We start from the raw sequence: 15,828 nt of genomic DNA on the forward strand, positions 1-15,828 counted from the left end.
AGGCAGTGCTCTTAACCTCTGAGCCATCTCTCCAACCCCCTTATGTTTTTTTTTTTTTTTTTTGAGATGACCTTGAATTCACAGAGATCTGCCTGCCTGTGCTTCCCAAGGACTGGGAATAAAGGTGTGCACCACCACACCTAGCTCCCAATGCAGATTGAATTTCAGTGGCTTTTACAAGAAGCAACTGGTATATAAATATTTTGTGAAATAAAAACATCAAAAAGCTCTTGGAAGCCTGATGTGGTGGTGCTCATCTTTAATCCCAGCACTTGGGAGGCAGAGGATCTCTGTGAGTTCAAGGCCAGCTTGGTCTATCTAGAGCATGGGCTCCAGGAGTCAGAGCTACCCAGAGAAACCCTGTCTCCAAAAACCAAAAAACAAATACGAAAAGACATTTGAGACGAGGACATAATAAAGACATGGAAATGGCTTTTTGAAGAGGGCTCTTCTGGACTTAAACCTCGAGGCCTGTATTTTACACACTTGGGGAAAATGGGGGCCGAGAATCCTTGTTTTCATGGCTAGTCATATTGACTTATTCATGATTCCTAGGACCTTGCTTTCTTTCCAGAGATAGACTACTGTGCCTCGTCTAACCACGGATGTCAGCACGAGTGTGTTAATGCCCAGAAGTCTGCTTTCTGCCGCTGCCTGAAGGGCTTCATGCTGAATCCAGACGGGAAAACCTGCCGAAGTAAGTGCCCATCCACCATGTTTCTTTCCACCGAAACACTTCTTCTCTTGGCAGACCCTTAGCTCACTGCATTTGCAGTGGACACTGGTGTTCGTTAACATTCTTCTGCTCCTATTTTCTTGTGGTCACTAGAACCTATTGTGGGATGTTTTCCTAAAGATTGAATAGACTGGCTCTGGTCACGAGATTTGTTTAGCAACTCTGTCTGTGCTGAAGCATCTTCTTGAAATGGGGGTGAGTTAGGATTAGGGTTTGTGGAACTTTGAGAGAGGGAAAAAAAGGCAGGGCACGGAGATGGGACATTAAAGGAGCTGCTAAGTGTGGGGACATTAAAGTTCTGGATTCTTTGATAGGAAGGAAGAAGGAGAGTAATGCTCTAGGTCATTGCAGCCACACTCAAGGAAAGCAGGGCATCAGCAGGATGGGGTGAGGACTCAGATGCTTGTCACAAGCACTGGTGAGATGTACCATAGACCTCTTCTGAAAACACTATGAGCCATGTGTGAAACTGACTCTAAACAAATCACATTCTGTTCATGGCGCAGACTAAGTTCCACATGCGTCCTAATAAGTACCAAACGTTGTGTATCCACTGCCAAGCCTGGAGACAAACCCTCGAAACAGCCAAGCGTTAAATAACAGCCTCAATGGAGAACACTCAGAACGTGAAGAAAATTAGACCACACATGCCCAGTGGTATGTGTGAGGCCAGCCTCAGGGCCTAGCCACTCCCCTGTGTGCTACAGACACCTTTTTCCAGGGATGGATGTTTGGGGGACTGAGTGCACCATGGGAAATCAGTAACAGGGGATGAGGGTGCTTAGGGAGATAGTTAGATCTGGTTCAGCACAGAGGCATCATGGTAGCATGCTTGGTGTGTTACTAATGGAGCAGGCATGTGAACAAGTCAGGCATGTAGCCTTGATGGAGCTCTTGCTTGAGATTCTGAATCTTGTGCCAGATCTCAAGGATTTCCTTCACCTTTGCCACCCCTCCACACTCCACCAGAGAGGCACCTGAGGAAGAGAAGACTCCAAAGACAGGCATTGCCCAAAGATGGGCTGTTTGATAGACTGTGGCTCCTGCCAGGGTCCCTCAAGCTCATCCGTGTTTATCTGATGGTTATCATGATGATGTTTATCTGACAGCTCCGTTTCCTGTGCAGTCAGGTGCCCTGGTTGCTTTTTTAACCCAGGAGAACTAGAACTTTTCCTAAGAGCAAGTGTCCTCATCCGCCCATCTCTCAATCTTTCTCCTCGTCATTACATTTTCCGTTGTCTTTGCCGCGAGCCTGGGCCTGGACCTCTGAGGTCGGTCTGTCAGAGCCGCCCTGACTTAAAGCTTGCACTCAGTCCTTCATTATGGCAGGCAGCTGGGAGCGGGAGGGAGCGCTCGTGGTCTCTAGAGGATTACATGGCAGAGATTTAAGCAACTGGCTTAAAATCTGAGATTTGTAATTAGGAATCTCAGATCTCCCAAGTGCTCTGGGTCTTACAGATGCTGGGTCATTTACATGTGACAGGAGGCTGGTGGCTGTTTTCAAATCTAATTAAAAACAAATCTGTTTTGAGAGTACTCAATATCATTCAATTAAACTGAGGAAAGTAGTTCAGGGCAGCCTCATCCTGAAGGAAAGTCCTTGGCCGTCACCTCCCCCTGGACAGAGAGTGCTGTCATCGGTCAAACACTGACCACAAAGGTGGTGATGCAAAGCCTGGAACCCCAGCAGATTCTGAGGCTGAGTCAATGACAGATGTGGTCCAGGGGGTGGACTTGGAGATTCTGGACTCTAGTCTCAGGTTGGGGCTCATCATAGCTGAAACAGTATTCTTAAAAGTGGTGTGACCTCCCCAGTTGTTCTGAGCTCCGAGTCACGAGGTCTCATCCGAGCACGGCCATTCACACCAGCGATGTCACTTCAGACCGACTCCTTTTACTTCTCTGGACCTGGACTCCCTAAATGAAGAGTTTGGACTCTTTGCTTCAACATTTTTATTTTGCCTTTCCAGATTTTCTGGAATTTCTTCTCTGGCCATTCATCTGACATCGTAACTTAATATGCAGGATTGGTCATCATTCATGGTTTCAGTACGGACTTTGCAGCCAGCCTCCAACTTTATGAACTGACACGTAACAAGGACATTTATTATCTAACAATTCTGACATCTGACTTTGGCATACCAGACCCTACCCGGATGAAGTTACGTCTGTGCCTGGTCCACTTACCCTGTTCCTCAGTTTGTGGCATAACCAGCAGTGGAATGTGTAGGAGGCCTCAATACCCTCACTTCATTTTGACACTCGATTGTGTCTTTAGTGTCTAATGTTTCTGGTTCCTCTCTATTGTGTTGCCAGAGTACAAACCATAGCGGGGCTACGGCAATACTCACACTGGCATCTACACTTCTAACTTAGGGCCTGGCCCTTGCCTGGTAATGAATGACTGAATGAAGGATAATTCCTGGCTTGCCTCAGCAAGCAGCACCCACCAGCTCTTTCCGTGGGGGCTGTGGGAACCCTGGAGTCCGCCCTAATCACCTCACAGTGTCTGAAGGAGAGTCTTCACTTTCTCCCCTCAGGGATCAACTACTGTGCACTAAACAAGCCGGGCTGTGAACACGAGTGTGTCAACACAGAGGAAGGCCACTACTGCCGCTGTCGTCGGGGCTATACCCTGGACTCCAATGGCAAGACCTGCAGCCGTGAGTGTGCCCAGGGGTATGGGTGCTGATGGGGTGGGGTCCATGCGCAGTCCTTTGGGCTCTTAGCAGCCATGCCCTTCTATAGCTTCAGGGTTTCCTGCATTTTATAACCCATCCAGTGGTACCGTTAATACTACCTGCGTCAAAGGTTGAACTGTAATAATGAAGAGAATCCATATGGGGGACAGGGAGATTGTTTTTCTTTCAGCTTAGCACTTGCACCTGAATCTACTCATATTTTAACCACTGTCTGAGTCCTGCACCCCATAGTCAGCGCCCCACCCCTCAGACCATGGCCTGGCAGGATTTCAGGTCCTACCAGCACTGGCTGAACTGCCATTGTGGCCAAATGTATGTCTCTATTGTTCTATTTATCAATAAAGACTCAGGAGTCAGATGTTAGGGTGAAAACCTGATAGATCAGAGAAGCTGAGAAGTAACCCACTGACTTTCCCAAACCAATAAATAAATAAATATAAAAAAAAACCCACAACCTTCCCTACCCCTTCGCTCTCTCTCTGGCTAATTCTTGTCCACTCCACCCCCCATCCAAGCTTAATTTTATTAACACAGTCTCAGAGTTTCACGTGTGATCAAATATCTTGCAACACCTTGCGGAGTCTAGAAGAGCCCAGAAGAGATGGGGGTCTTCCTCTGTTAAAACTTTCAGAACTCTTAAACCAAGATATTTCCATCCAGAAGTTCCCAGGGAAATAAAATCCACGCCGTTCTCAGGCGTGATGACACAGCGTTCTGAGCACTCACGCGGCGGGCACAGTTGTGAGCACCTCCAACATCCTAGCTCTCGCGTGCCTCCTGACAATTTAAATGGCAGTATCAGGATGTGAGCATGGGCTGGTGGCTCCTGAGATGCTGTAAGTGTTTTTGGGGTGTGTCTACTGGTGGATTGTTTCAGAAGCCGCTGGTCCTTCAGCCACACAAGAATGAAAAGGCTTACCTCAGTGGGCCATCATGAAGTCTTCAGTGTCTGTCCAGGTGGTGGAGGGTGCACTTTCTCCATTCAGTAAATCTGGGAGGCAGCTCAGGGGGCTCTCTATGGGAGCATCCGCCCCAGCCATGTGTTTCCCGGTCCCTGCTCAAGAACCAGCTGTGTGGGGTTTGGGTGCCAGAAGGGGCCACACAGGCAGCAAGGCTTTTGTTTACTGTCTGAATCTGGATGTCCTGATCAAGAGAATTAAAAAATCACTTATTTTCTTTTTCAAATAAAAATAAATTACACAATGATTCTTCCTGAGCACTACTTAGTAATAATAACAACCATTCATTAAACAGTAGCTGTATGACAGCCGCTATTTGGAGGGCTTCAGATGTATCTAGTTTGCTTCTCTGTTGCTCTGATAAATGCCATGACCAAAAGCAACCTGTGGAGGGAAGGGTTTATTTCCACTTACACCCCCATGTCACAGTTAATGACTGAGGGAAGTCAAGGCAGGAGCTGAGGCGGAGGCCACAGAAGAATGCTGTGTGCTGGCTTACATCCAGTTCATATTCGGCTCATGTTCCTACACCACTCAGGACCACCTTCCCTGGGTGGACATTATTCACAGTGGATTGTGATCATTCAACAATCAAGAACATACCACACGTGCCCACGGGCCAGTTTGGTGGAGGCAATTCCTCAAATGAGGGTTCCTCTCCCCAAGTGACTCTAGGTTTGTGTCAAGTCCATTGGAGCTGGCTATGACATGGAGCAAGGCTGATTTCCCAGCAAGTCCAGTTGTATGAGGTAGAGTGGACCCTTCCCTGTGGCTGCTGTGGCCACCAGGAAGGCATTGGCACCTCAGTCCCTTTATGTTCTCCTGTGTTTGTGACTAATGCAGGGGTGGACCACTGTGCACAGCAAGACCACGGCTGTGAGCAACTATGTCTGAACACGGAGGAATCCTTTGTCTGCCAGTGCTCTGAAGGCTTCCTCATCAATGATGACCTCAAGACCTGCTCCAGTGAGTCCCCTTCCACCTCTCCACTAGCGAAGGGTTTGCCACAGGAGGGAAGTGTACAGACAATGCCAAGATCAGCATGTTCTCCTCTGCCCTCCAGGGAGACTATGGGGAATTCTGCAAGGGACCAGTGTTTTTAGTAGCCATAAATGTGAAGCGTTACTTAATTCCTATCGCAGCCCAGAGGCCTTGCGGACGGTCCCAGGGATCTCACATGGCTTTGGTTTTACAGGGGCGGATTACTGCTTGCTGAGTGACCACGGTTGCGAATACTCCTGCGTCAACACAGACAGGTCCTTTGCCTGTCAATGTCCTGAGGGTCACGTGCTCCGCAGCGACGGGAAGACCTGTGCAAGTAAGTCTGATCGCTTGTGAGATCCTGGGACAGACAGGACTCATCACAGGCCCTTGTAGGAGCCAGTGGACTGAGACGTGTTCATGACTGAGTGTCCGCTCAGGCTTGACTGGGGCCCTGGTTATATGTGTGCCTCCATCTCAAAGCCAGACTTTCTTTCCCATGCTCCCGGAAATGGCTTATGCAGTCTCCACCCCCTGCCTCACCACCATTATGAAACAGGCTCTCGCTCTTGGCATGTGGCTGTGGTATGAGTTGTGATTTGGCTGTACTTAGATTTATGTTCGAATTTGGTTGCCATTATGACACATCTGAGACACGAAAGTTTTCCAAGGCAATTATGTCGACAGGAAGGATTAATGCCTTTCTCAGGGGCGTGGACTGGTCATAGAGAATGAACTCCTGTAAAGTGGGATCGGCCCCTCGGTCTCCACCTCTTTTGTTCATAATTCCTCATCTTTGGGCTGTTCCCACCGCAAGATGAAGCAGAATAAAGCCCTAACATCTTAAACTTCTGCTCTTCTTCATCATTCTATCCATGTATTGTGAACAGGACCGCAGAGAACACACACTCTCAGACACACTCCACCCACAGCCAGTCATGCCCGTGACCAACAATACAGAAACTTGCCAATTGCCAGCTGGCTGCATGCCAGGCCAGGCTGAGCACTGTGCGAAGCACATGCCGTCACACTCCAGCGACAGATGGACAGATGGACAGATGGAATAACTGCAGCTCAGACTCAGGGAAAAGTCTGAGATGGCCTCTACTAAGTAGGGGCTCTCTCTCTCTATGAGACCCCAGTTACTTCTGAACAGGAGATGTCTGAGAAATCCTTGTCTTCTCTCTCATCTCTCAGCACAAGGCCAGGTCAGCAGTGACAGTGTCTAGGTAAATGTCTCCTTATAGCTGGCTCTAACGCCCATCTCCATTTAAAAAAAACCACAACCAAAACTCCAGGCTCCGTCGTCTCTCCCACTCAAGAAAGCCATTGTGCTTTCTGCCCTGCATTCCTATTTCCAGCTGGACCGAGATCAAAGACTAAGAACTGTTTGAGAGAAAGTGTCAAAATGGAAGCAAAGACCATACTTTGCTTTCTCTGGCTACTGCCTTTCTGGTTATAGGACCAAGTTCCTTGGCCACTGATACAACTGTAGGTCCGGCACTCATGCTGGGTCCACCTTTTTGTATCATCATCTGCTCACATGGGCGGATGAGCTGTCTGCACAGATGTGTGGCAATGACTGTGCTTCTTGTGAGAAAATATTTTCCCAGTTTGGGATGGATTCTTGGATCTTGGCAAGTCCGTGTTGCAGCTTGCTTGTGGATCCCTGCCCAGCGGCTCACACGGTGCCGCTGCAGCCAACTCTAATAGGGCCTGGGCACCGGGGGTGTGGAAAAGGGTAAGTTAAATACCATCTATACTTGCCTGCCTGCCAGAGTCAGATGCAAGGGGATTATGGATGTAATTCCCCATCGTCTTGCACCCCGTCTTTATTCTCTTCGGTCTGACAATCAAGAGCTGAGAGGGAGATAATTGTAGCACCTCTAAAATCCTCTCACAGAATCTGAAACCCTTGCTGATTCTCCGGCCCCTCTCATAATCAGAGTTTTGCCTTCACCATCTTTAAACACCACCTGTTTTCTCATTTAAAGAGTAAACTTTGTGACTAAAGGCGTAGTGTCATCGTCTGTATGAGTGAAAGTCCAGATACTGGAAGGGAACTTTGTGTCTGGTTGCATGGTTATGAGGACGTGCGAGGTACTCAGATGAGCTGGAACTTAACTCAGATCGACACAGGACAGACATGTATGTACCGCCAGAGCTGTTCCCCTCACTGAAGACTTTCTGTCTGCTCTCCAGTGATTCAGTACAGCTGCTCCATCCTGTAATCATGGCCTAGGTTTCCAGTGTGGTCATAGCTAAGAGCGGTTGGGATTAGTGTTCCCCTGCCCCGTGCCAGATGACACACAGCCAGATAACATGACTGTACCTTTTCAGTTAGAGCCTGGTGGACAGGAGATGGGGGCCAGCTGGGGCTGCTAGGCCTTCATCAATAGATGAGGGTTTCCTTGACAACAGGTGATCTGAAGAGCCCTTCACTCGTTCTCGGAGTTGCCTGAAGTGTAGAGAGCCAACGTCCAAGTTTCTGGGCCCCAGGGACCGAGTAGACACTAGAGTGAAGTTATCTGTCTTGGTCCTCTGTTCCAGCTGTAGCAGGTACTGGAGTGAAGTCTTCCTGTCCTCTTAGTCCTCTGTTCCAGCTGTAGTGGGTACTGGAGTGAAGCCATCCTGTCCTCTCCTGGTCCTCTGTTCCAGCTGTAGTGGGTACTGGAGTGAAGATGTCCTATCCTTTCAGTCCTCTGATGCCAGTTCTAGCTGTATAGATTGGGAGTGGACTGGGGGAGAAGGGAGGTGTCCTCTTCCAGCTGCAGCTTAGGGCTCTTTTTTCCTCACTAGAAGTTTCTTTTAAAAGCAGCTCATGCAAGATCAACACAGTGCCAGACAAGACTCCATAGGCCCACTATGCACAGTCTGCTGTCTGCAAGTCCTTGGGAGTCAGAGGTCAGGTGTCATCTGGAGTCAGGGTTCCCAGGGCCCAGCCTTGCAAAGTGATGGGGTAGTGGGTGGAATGGGTAGGGAATGAACAGACTAGCTCGCTCTGCTTTGGCTCTGACTCCTGATGCAGCCTCCACTTCACCCTCAGTCACCTTCAGGGCTCTCTACTACCTCCCAGAACAAATTCCAACAACAATCCTTGATTCGGAAAGCCTCTTTTTCCACCTGTGAAGGCCTTTCCTGGGACGTCCTCATAGCTCCCTAGGTGTCAGCTAAAACAGTCCCTGACCAAACACTATTCTCTCTCCATTGAGGACGGCCTCCTTGCATACAGAAACCCAACCTGTCACCAGAAGCAGCCTCATGGAAACTTCTGACTCCCTGACCAACGGGTGCTGAGTTCTTCCTCCCACCCACTGGACACCTGTGCACAGGTGTGAAAGGGAACAGGTAGAATATAGAGTATGGAGCTGGGCTCCAAAGCCTTCCTGTGTGTCTGATCGCTCACCTTCAACCTGGGAACAGTTATTTTTGTCTTTCAGAGTCCCTGGGTGGCACAGGAACATATATTCATAGACAGGTTTTGAGAATGTGTAGTGGGCCTTAGACTCCATGTCAGTTCTCACTCCTCAGCTTCAGATTCTTTACAGAGAGGTCCAAAGCGAGCTCTGTGTAATTGCTGTCTGGAGACCCATCTCCCAGGGACAGGCCCAGGCACACTCTCCTTGCAGGGCTCAGAGATACCCTACTCTGGAAGCTGGCAAGCTCAGTGGTCTATGCACCGCCCTAGGAGGACACTGTTTGGATAGAAGCCATACTCTTAAACCTCAGAGATCCAGTTGGCCACACTTCCAGACCAGGTACCACAGGCTGATCTAAAAAGACCCCTTCAGCCCCAAAGTCCTAACTCTCCAGCCTGCCCCCAGTGTCTAAGTCTGCTTAGATACAGACTCTGTATTGTTTCCTAACCACAGAAATGTCTTTCTCATAGTCCTGGAAGCTAGAAGTCTGATGCCAGCACGGAAATGCTCTGGGAAGGGCTTGCCCCCACTGACAACTGTGTTCTCTCATGGAGAGAGAGAGATGGAGACAGGGAACAAATGACTGAGCTCTTTGGTATCTTTTTAAATAAATAAAAACACTAGCCCTGGGCTGGCAAGATAACTCAGTAAAGTGCCTGCCATGCGAGCCTGGTGAGCACAGAGATAGAGGGGGTAAACTGACTCCAGAGGGAGAACCAGACCTGGGGTTGCTATCTGTCTTTGCTGCTGAAGTCTGAGTACCCTGGACATATCACCCCCCAATTCCTGCAACTGCCGTACCACATGCAAGATTCACCTGGTATATAACTTAGATGTGGGAAACACAGTTCCAGGACCCCAAAACCTGAGCTATACTGTGAAACTTCGAGCCATCCTGGCCGCAGATGGCAGACTCCATTCACAATGAGGCTTTAGTTAAATGTGTGACCTGCCTCCCCCCATGTGAACAGAAAAGAGAAAGACATTTCTTTTCTTCTTAAACTTCTTTTTTTTAAGATTTATTTACTTATTTTATTTATATGATGCTCTATCTGCATATACAATTTTATGCCAGAAGAGGGCATCAGATCCCACTAGATGGTTGTGAGACACCATGTGGGTGCTGGGAATTGAACTCTGGACCTCTGGGAGAGCAGTCACTCTTAACCACTGAGTCATCTCTCAATCCCCAAGAATGTGGGAGCCCATGTGTGACTCAGTTTCCATCTGGAGTCATTCTGGCTTGAAGAAGTCATTTGACTTCAAGTTTGCCTGCTCTACTTTTTCTTACGACCTTGAGGGCTGTGAGAGACTTCTGATTTAGCCTGTGAGAAAAGAACACTCTATCTAGTAGACTGGATACTGCTGCCGACAAACCTCAGGAACCCCAAGAGAGAAACTAAGGCTGCTCCTAAGCAGCAAGTGCATGCTAGTTAGGAGGCTGCTCACTCAAGGACAGGAATGGTCTTATGATTAGATACGGACTGACCGTCTGTGCTGTGCTTCGTTCTGCTTTTATACATAAGCAAGTTTTGAAATAAACTCTGGGCCGTTTGGCTGTTTCGGCATGACCAGACAGACCTCCCGATTATGTCCTGTCTTCTGTTTCTTTCTTCCAGCTTTCCTTTGGTCTTGAGGATCCCCTATCCAGGAACCTCAGCTGACTTTGCAGGAGTGGGCTCCTACACAAGAAGGGATTTGAGTGGGGGATGCTTTGTTCTGAGACTTCCAAGTCTTGCACCCCATTCTACGTCAGCACTGATTAGTAACTGAGTCTGACTCATCCCCTTCCCCAGGCTGGAGTCTCAATGCTCGCTTAAGAACTTAATCTTTCACATCTTTGCATATATTTTGTCAGGTGCTGGTAGCTCCTGGGATTGAACTAATTCAATTTTTGCCCCATCAGTGGTTAACTTTTTTCTGGAAGAGATATTTAAGATGTGTCACTCACCCAATCTGGATGGTGACCACCGGGATGTAGACAGAACTGCCGTGAGAGCATGGAGTTCAGGGAAAGATGTTTAATCCCATGCTAGAGACTCCGTCATGGGAGACCGCCACAGGTGCAACACAAGAGCTTCCCAGACATGGTCCACAGCCTGTGCAGGTTCACGATCTGGACAGGCCATGGGGAGGTCAGAACATTGAGTGTCAGAGGAGCCACAGGAGCAGGTGGGAACTGTCACCTGTGGCACAGAGAGGTGACAAACTTTGTAGAGCCTACCTTGAGCAAACTGTTCCTTTGTCTTCCAAGAGTCTAGCCAGACTGATTAGCCCCGTGGATCTGGGATGACCAGGAGACACAGCGGGGATAGATCTGTGACCTACCTGGGTCAGTACAGCCAAGACAAGTCACATCTGCAGGTTAGGGAGCCTTGAGAGCATCACTTCTGCTTGCAGGCCATCAGTCTCCTCCCCTCTAAGGTGGAGTTGGACCAGCATTTTTCCAGTGTCCTTTACAGCCTCCAAATATAGATAGTAGTGGGCATGGGTCATCAGTCTGCAAATGCTTGCTAACCAAGTACAGTCAAGGTGCACGCAGCTTCCCCAGGCTGGTGGTTACTCTAGTGCAGAGTCAGAGATGGCGGTGGTGGCTGCTTTCCTTTCTTCAGGAGGCATGGAAGCACAGGCCCACTATGGAGTGTCATCAGCTCTGGGAGAAGCTGAGGCCAAGTTGGTTTCCAAAGTGGAAGCACCAGAGCCTGTGGGGAGGAAGTGAGTTCTGTATACATTGACCATCCCACACATGCTTGCTAAGCCAGCTGTGCAGACTCCAAAGTCTGCATCTCAGGTCTGATGTCGAAGTACCCTTCAGATCTCCAGTTTCTGTCAGCTTGGTTGACTCTAAGGTACTTTGCTTTCTTGGGCTGGGTCCGCTCCCTGTTGGCAGTTTTCCTAAGCAGTGACCCACTTCCCCCAATAACCCACTTCCACCAACAAGGCCACACCTCCTAATCCTTTTAAAAGTGCCACTCCTTGCTAACTAACTGTTCAAATATATGAGCCTATGGGGGGCATTCTTATTCAAACCACCACAATTACCTCTGGAAGGTCCTCGTTCTTTTCATAGCTATGTACTGTTCCTTTGCGTTTGGCCTGTCCCGTTTCTAAATACTTTGGTTGACTCCTGCTTTTCACCCTTACAAACAGTGAAGCAGTAAATGACTTGAAAGTACATTCCTTTACGCGGTACAAGGACACCTGCAGAAGGGAGTCCCTAAGTGAAGCTAAAGTGTAAAAGGTGCATTCTGTAGCATTGTAGACACTGCCCAGCACCCTCTGTAGGCAGGTTTGCCCTTTAGTACAGCTGACTTTGGTCTTGGAGCAGTCAGCTGCAGAAGCCTCCTAGGACTGACTGGGAAGATGCCCCGGGGATGAGCAGAAGAAAAGATAGGCTTGCAAACTCCATTACCTTAAAGCATGCCCAGGATAACATTTCCAGAACTAAGGAGCTGAGCCAGGAGCTGCTGGCACGACATATAGCTGAGGCTGAGGGACGTGACCTTGTGGGCACGGGCTGCCCTCAGATAAAGAACACTGCCACCTGACAGGCACAGGCTTGGGATGCTGGGGCTCAGTAGTCTATGTCTCCATTGAGAAAGCCCCTGTAATCTTCATGAGAGGAGCTTGGGCTATAGCTAGTGGAGCAGGGCTGGGTTGGGGAGTCCCAGAGAGAAGAATGTGCTCAGAGGATTCGCTCTGTATCGGGGCTTGGCAAGAGTGTCCTGAGAGACCTTCTGCTGTTTTATAACCTTGGAAATTGGAGTATTCTTATAAATTCATGGTGAAGGAGGGGAAATGTTGCCCCATGTGCCAGCCAGCTGTTGGTGCTCTGGATCACTTAGTGGTACTTTTAACTATGTGAGGAACTAGTCCAGCCACAGGGAAATGTTCTGCATGAGTAATGAGTCCGGAATGCGCCCAGAGGAGAAAATCACGCTTAGAGCAAACTGGAGTGCCCAACTCTGCTTAGAGTCTCCTCTGCCATTAAAATTCCAGCTAACATCATTTCCCCATTGTTCAAAGCTTTGGGCAGTGTTCCTGCCCAAAGACATGCAAGGCTCCCCCCATGTCTGAAAGCTTAGCAGACGGTAATGCTGTGTGTCGTTGGGGAAAGTCACGGGCTTCATTACCGAAAAATAACATCTTTCATCTGGTTCTTCCATTGACTAGCAAGTGGTCTTGGCAAGCTGTAATCAGTTTTCCTCAACTGTAGTTTCTCCTGCCGGCTGATGAGAATAACACTTAACGAGCCTGCAGGGCAGTTCTGAGGACTTCCCCTTCTCTGAGAAAAAACGGTGTAGGTGGATTCTTCCTGAGCATCACTACTTCCAAGTGCCTTTACACACTTCGGGGCACACCCTTCATTGAAATCCTGTTCATTTTCTAAAGGGCTGGGTTAGTTTTCAGTTAACTGTATGGCTATTATCAAATGTCACTGCCCCAGTCCTCAGTTTCAAGCTTTGAACCATCAGCCTTGTTTCCACAGAGGCACAAACCTTCTAGTTCCCAGAAGTCACCCAGCTGTATAAACAGCAATGATGTTCTTCAGTAGCTCAGTCCAGTGACCTCTGGGTCATCCTGGACTCTCCCATCCTGGCCATGGGTCATCCTTGACTCTTCCATCCTGGCCATGGGTCATCCTTGGCTCGCCAGTCCTGGCCATGTGAAGGTGGGCTCGTCATTTCATTGTTAAAGAACAGGAGTTGACACAAAGTTACCCTTTTAGATGAACTTCATCAGGAGAGATCACAGGCAGCTGTGATCAGGCCAGGACATGGGAGGGTGGAGAAGCTGAGGAGAGAGCCCTCCACTCTGAAGAACAAAGGGCATTCTTAGAGGACAGTGGAAATGGCCTGCCTCCATACCATGCCCACCGACAAGAGTGGTTAGCGTTCCAGGGTTGCCTGTGGTCTAGGAATCAGGGTGGCTGGGCTTTCTCACAGCTGTAAGAGGGAAGGAGAAAACTACCAGGGAGTCAGGCTTCAGGGAGGGGTGGCCTGTTTCTAGAAGGGGGAGAAAGGCAGCTAGAAGATCTGTGTTCTAACATCAGTTCACCAGCAAATCTCATAGGCTCTACCTTCAAAACATAGCCAGGGGGCTGGAGAGATGGCTCAGAGGTTAAGAGCACTGCCTGTTCTTCCAGAGGTCCTGAGTTCAATTCCCAGCAACCACATGGTGGCTCACAACCACCTGTAATGAATACCAAGAATACTGTATACATAAAAAAAAAAAAAAAAAAAAAAACATAGCCAGTCCGACCACGTCATTGCCAGTGTTCTGGACCAGCAGGATCGTGGCAGTAGGCTGAATCTGTCCCCTATGTTCCTTCTCTACCCTTACACTATTCTGTACTTGAAAACACAGCCAGACTTGGGGCCCTACTGCTCGAAGCATCCTGTGACTGCCCTTCTCCCTCAGACATGCCCTGCTGGTATGCCCCGATGCTGTGTCCTGCCTGCTCCTACCATGTTGGGTTCCTTGTCTCTCCCACAACATAATGAGCATGCTCTTCCACCTGCAGTGTGTAGCCATTCTTTCTTGCCCATGTACTCACCTCCTCTCCATCTCCAGGGCTCTGCTCTTTATCTGATACTGTGTGGGATGTCAAACCCCAACCCAGCAGCCACTATCTTTCATCTCTGCTTGTCTCTTGTCTTCCACACCTCCCACTCTCATGTACTCCTGATGCCCACTGCCAAATGCAAAGTCCCATGGAAGCAAAAACATTTTTTTAACTGGTTGTTCTGTCCTTAGTGGCTAGAATAATGCCTGGCCCACAATAAGAACTCACAAATTTGCTGACTATCTAGGTGTGTTGAAGCTTACCTTAGCCCTCAGGCTAAAGCAAAAGATACCTAGGGATATCCTGTCTCAAAAACAACAAAGAACTCTGCTGCCTTTGAATAAATGAATGACTCGGCTACGTGTTCTGCATGCATTTGTAGATCCACAGAAAAGTTGGCATTAGGTGTCTTCTCTCATAGTCATAGACGTTTACATCTCCTTTTGGAAACTGTCTTCTGCTGTTCCCTTTTTCCTGTGGAATGGGATGTACATGCTTTGTATATATTAAGGCAGAGGAAGGCAGATCTCTATCAGTTCAAAGTCAGCCTGGTCTACAGAGTGAGTTCCTGGTCTACAGAGCCAGGACTGTTTCATAGAGAAACCCTATCTCAGAAAACCAAAAAGATAAATAAGTAAATAAATAGTAATAATAATAATAATAATAATTTTTGCTCGTAGATATTTTCTATCCTGAAATAAATTGTATGGGAAGAGAGGCTGTTTTAACTTAAGACTTTCACAATGTCTTTTATGAATGAATAGGTCACTAATCTATGAATAATTTTCTTCTGTTTCTGTAATTCTGATCAGAACTGGACTCATGTGCTTTGGGGAACCACGGCTGTGAACATTCATGTGTAAGCAGTGAAGACTCATTCACGTGTCAGTGTTTTGAGGGATACACCCTCCGTGACGATGGGAAAACTTGTAGAAGTAAGTTTGCTAGCGCTAGCTCACATGACCATGCCTGAGGTCCACCATGTCAGCTTGGGTGTAAGACAATTATTCTCAGCTGTCAATACCACACAATCAAAGATCATGTGGTGTCCTGGTGGGATCCTGGGACAGAAGAGGGTTACTGTGGAAAACAAAGTAGCTGTATATAATGGTATGCTTGGTAAATAATAACCCTTCAAGCCAGGTGTGGTGTTGTATGCTTTGATTGCCATTACTTGGAAGGCAGAGAGATGTAGTTGACATTTGCGGATTCAAGCCCAGTCTGATCTACATATTCTAGACCAGCTCTACATAGCAAGACCCTCTCTCAATAACAATAACATACTACAGTAGGCCAGCTGATATACCCCTATAAGTCTGGCTACTTAGAAGGCTGAAGCAGGAACGTGGCAAATCCAAGACTTTCTGGGCTGTAAGCCATACTGGTCTCACTAAATTTAGTGAGACACTGCCTCAAAATAAAAAATAAAATAAAAATGGAAGGATAGAGAGATGGCTTAGTGATG

General features: G+C 48.1%; 1 protein-coding gene across 2 annotated transcripts in view; it reads left to right on the top strand.

Moving 5' to 3' along the window:
- The window catches only part of Matn2 (matrilin 2), a 116,029-nt gene that overhangs the window by 89,809 nt on the left and 10,392 nt on the right, over window positions 1-15,828 (top strand). For both annotated transcript variants that reach the window (XM_057792171.1, XM_057792170.1), the window contains exons 7-11: window positions 575-697; window positions 3,277-3,399; window positions 5,241-5,363; window positions 5,593-5,715; window positions 15,176-15,298. In XM_057792171.1, coding sequence (XP_057648154.1) covers window positions 575-697; window positions 3,277-3,399; window positions 5,241-5,363; window positions 5,593-5,715; window positions 15,176-15,298 — 615 coding nt within the window. The remainder of the gene's footprint in view (window positions 1-574; window positions 698-3,276; window positions 3,400-5,240; window positions 5,364-5,592; window positions 5,716-15,175; window positions 15,299-15,828) is intronic.

The sequence above is a fragment of the Chionomys nivalis genome, chromosome 17, assembly GCF_950005125.1.
Source record: "Chionomys nivalis chromosome 17, mChiNiv1.1, whole genome shotgun sequence".
NCBI classification, from domain to species: domain Eukaryota; kingdom Metazoa; phylum Chordata; class Mammalia; order Rodentia; family Cricetidae; genus Chionomys; species Chionomys nivalis.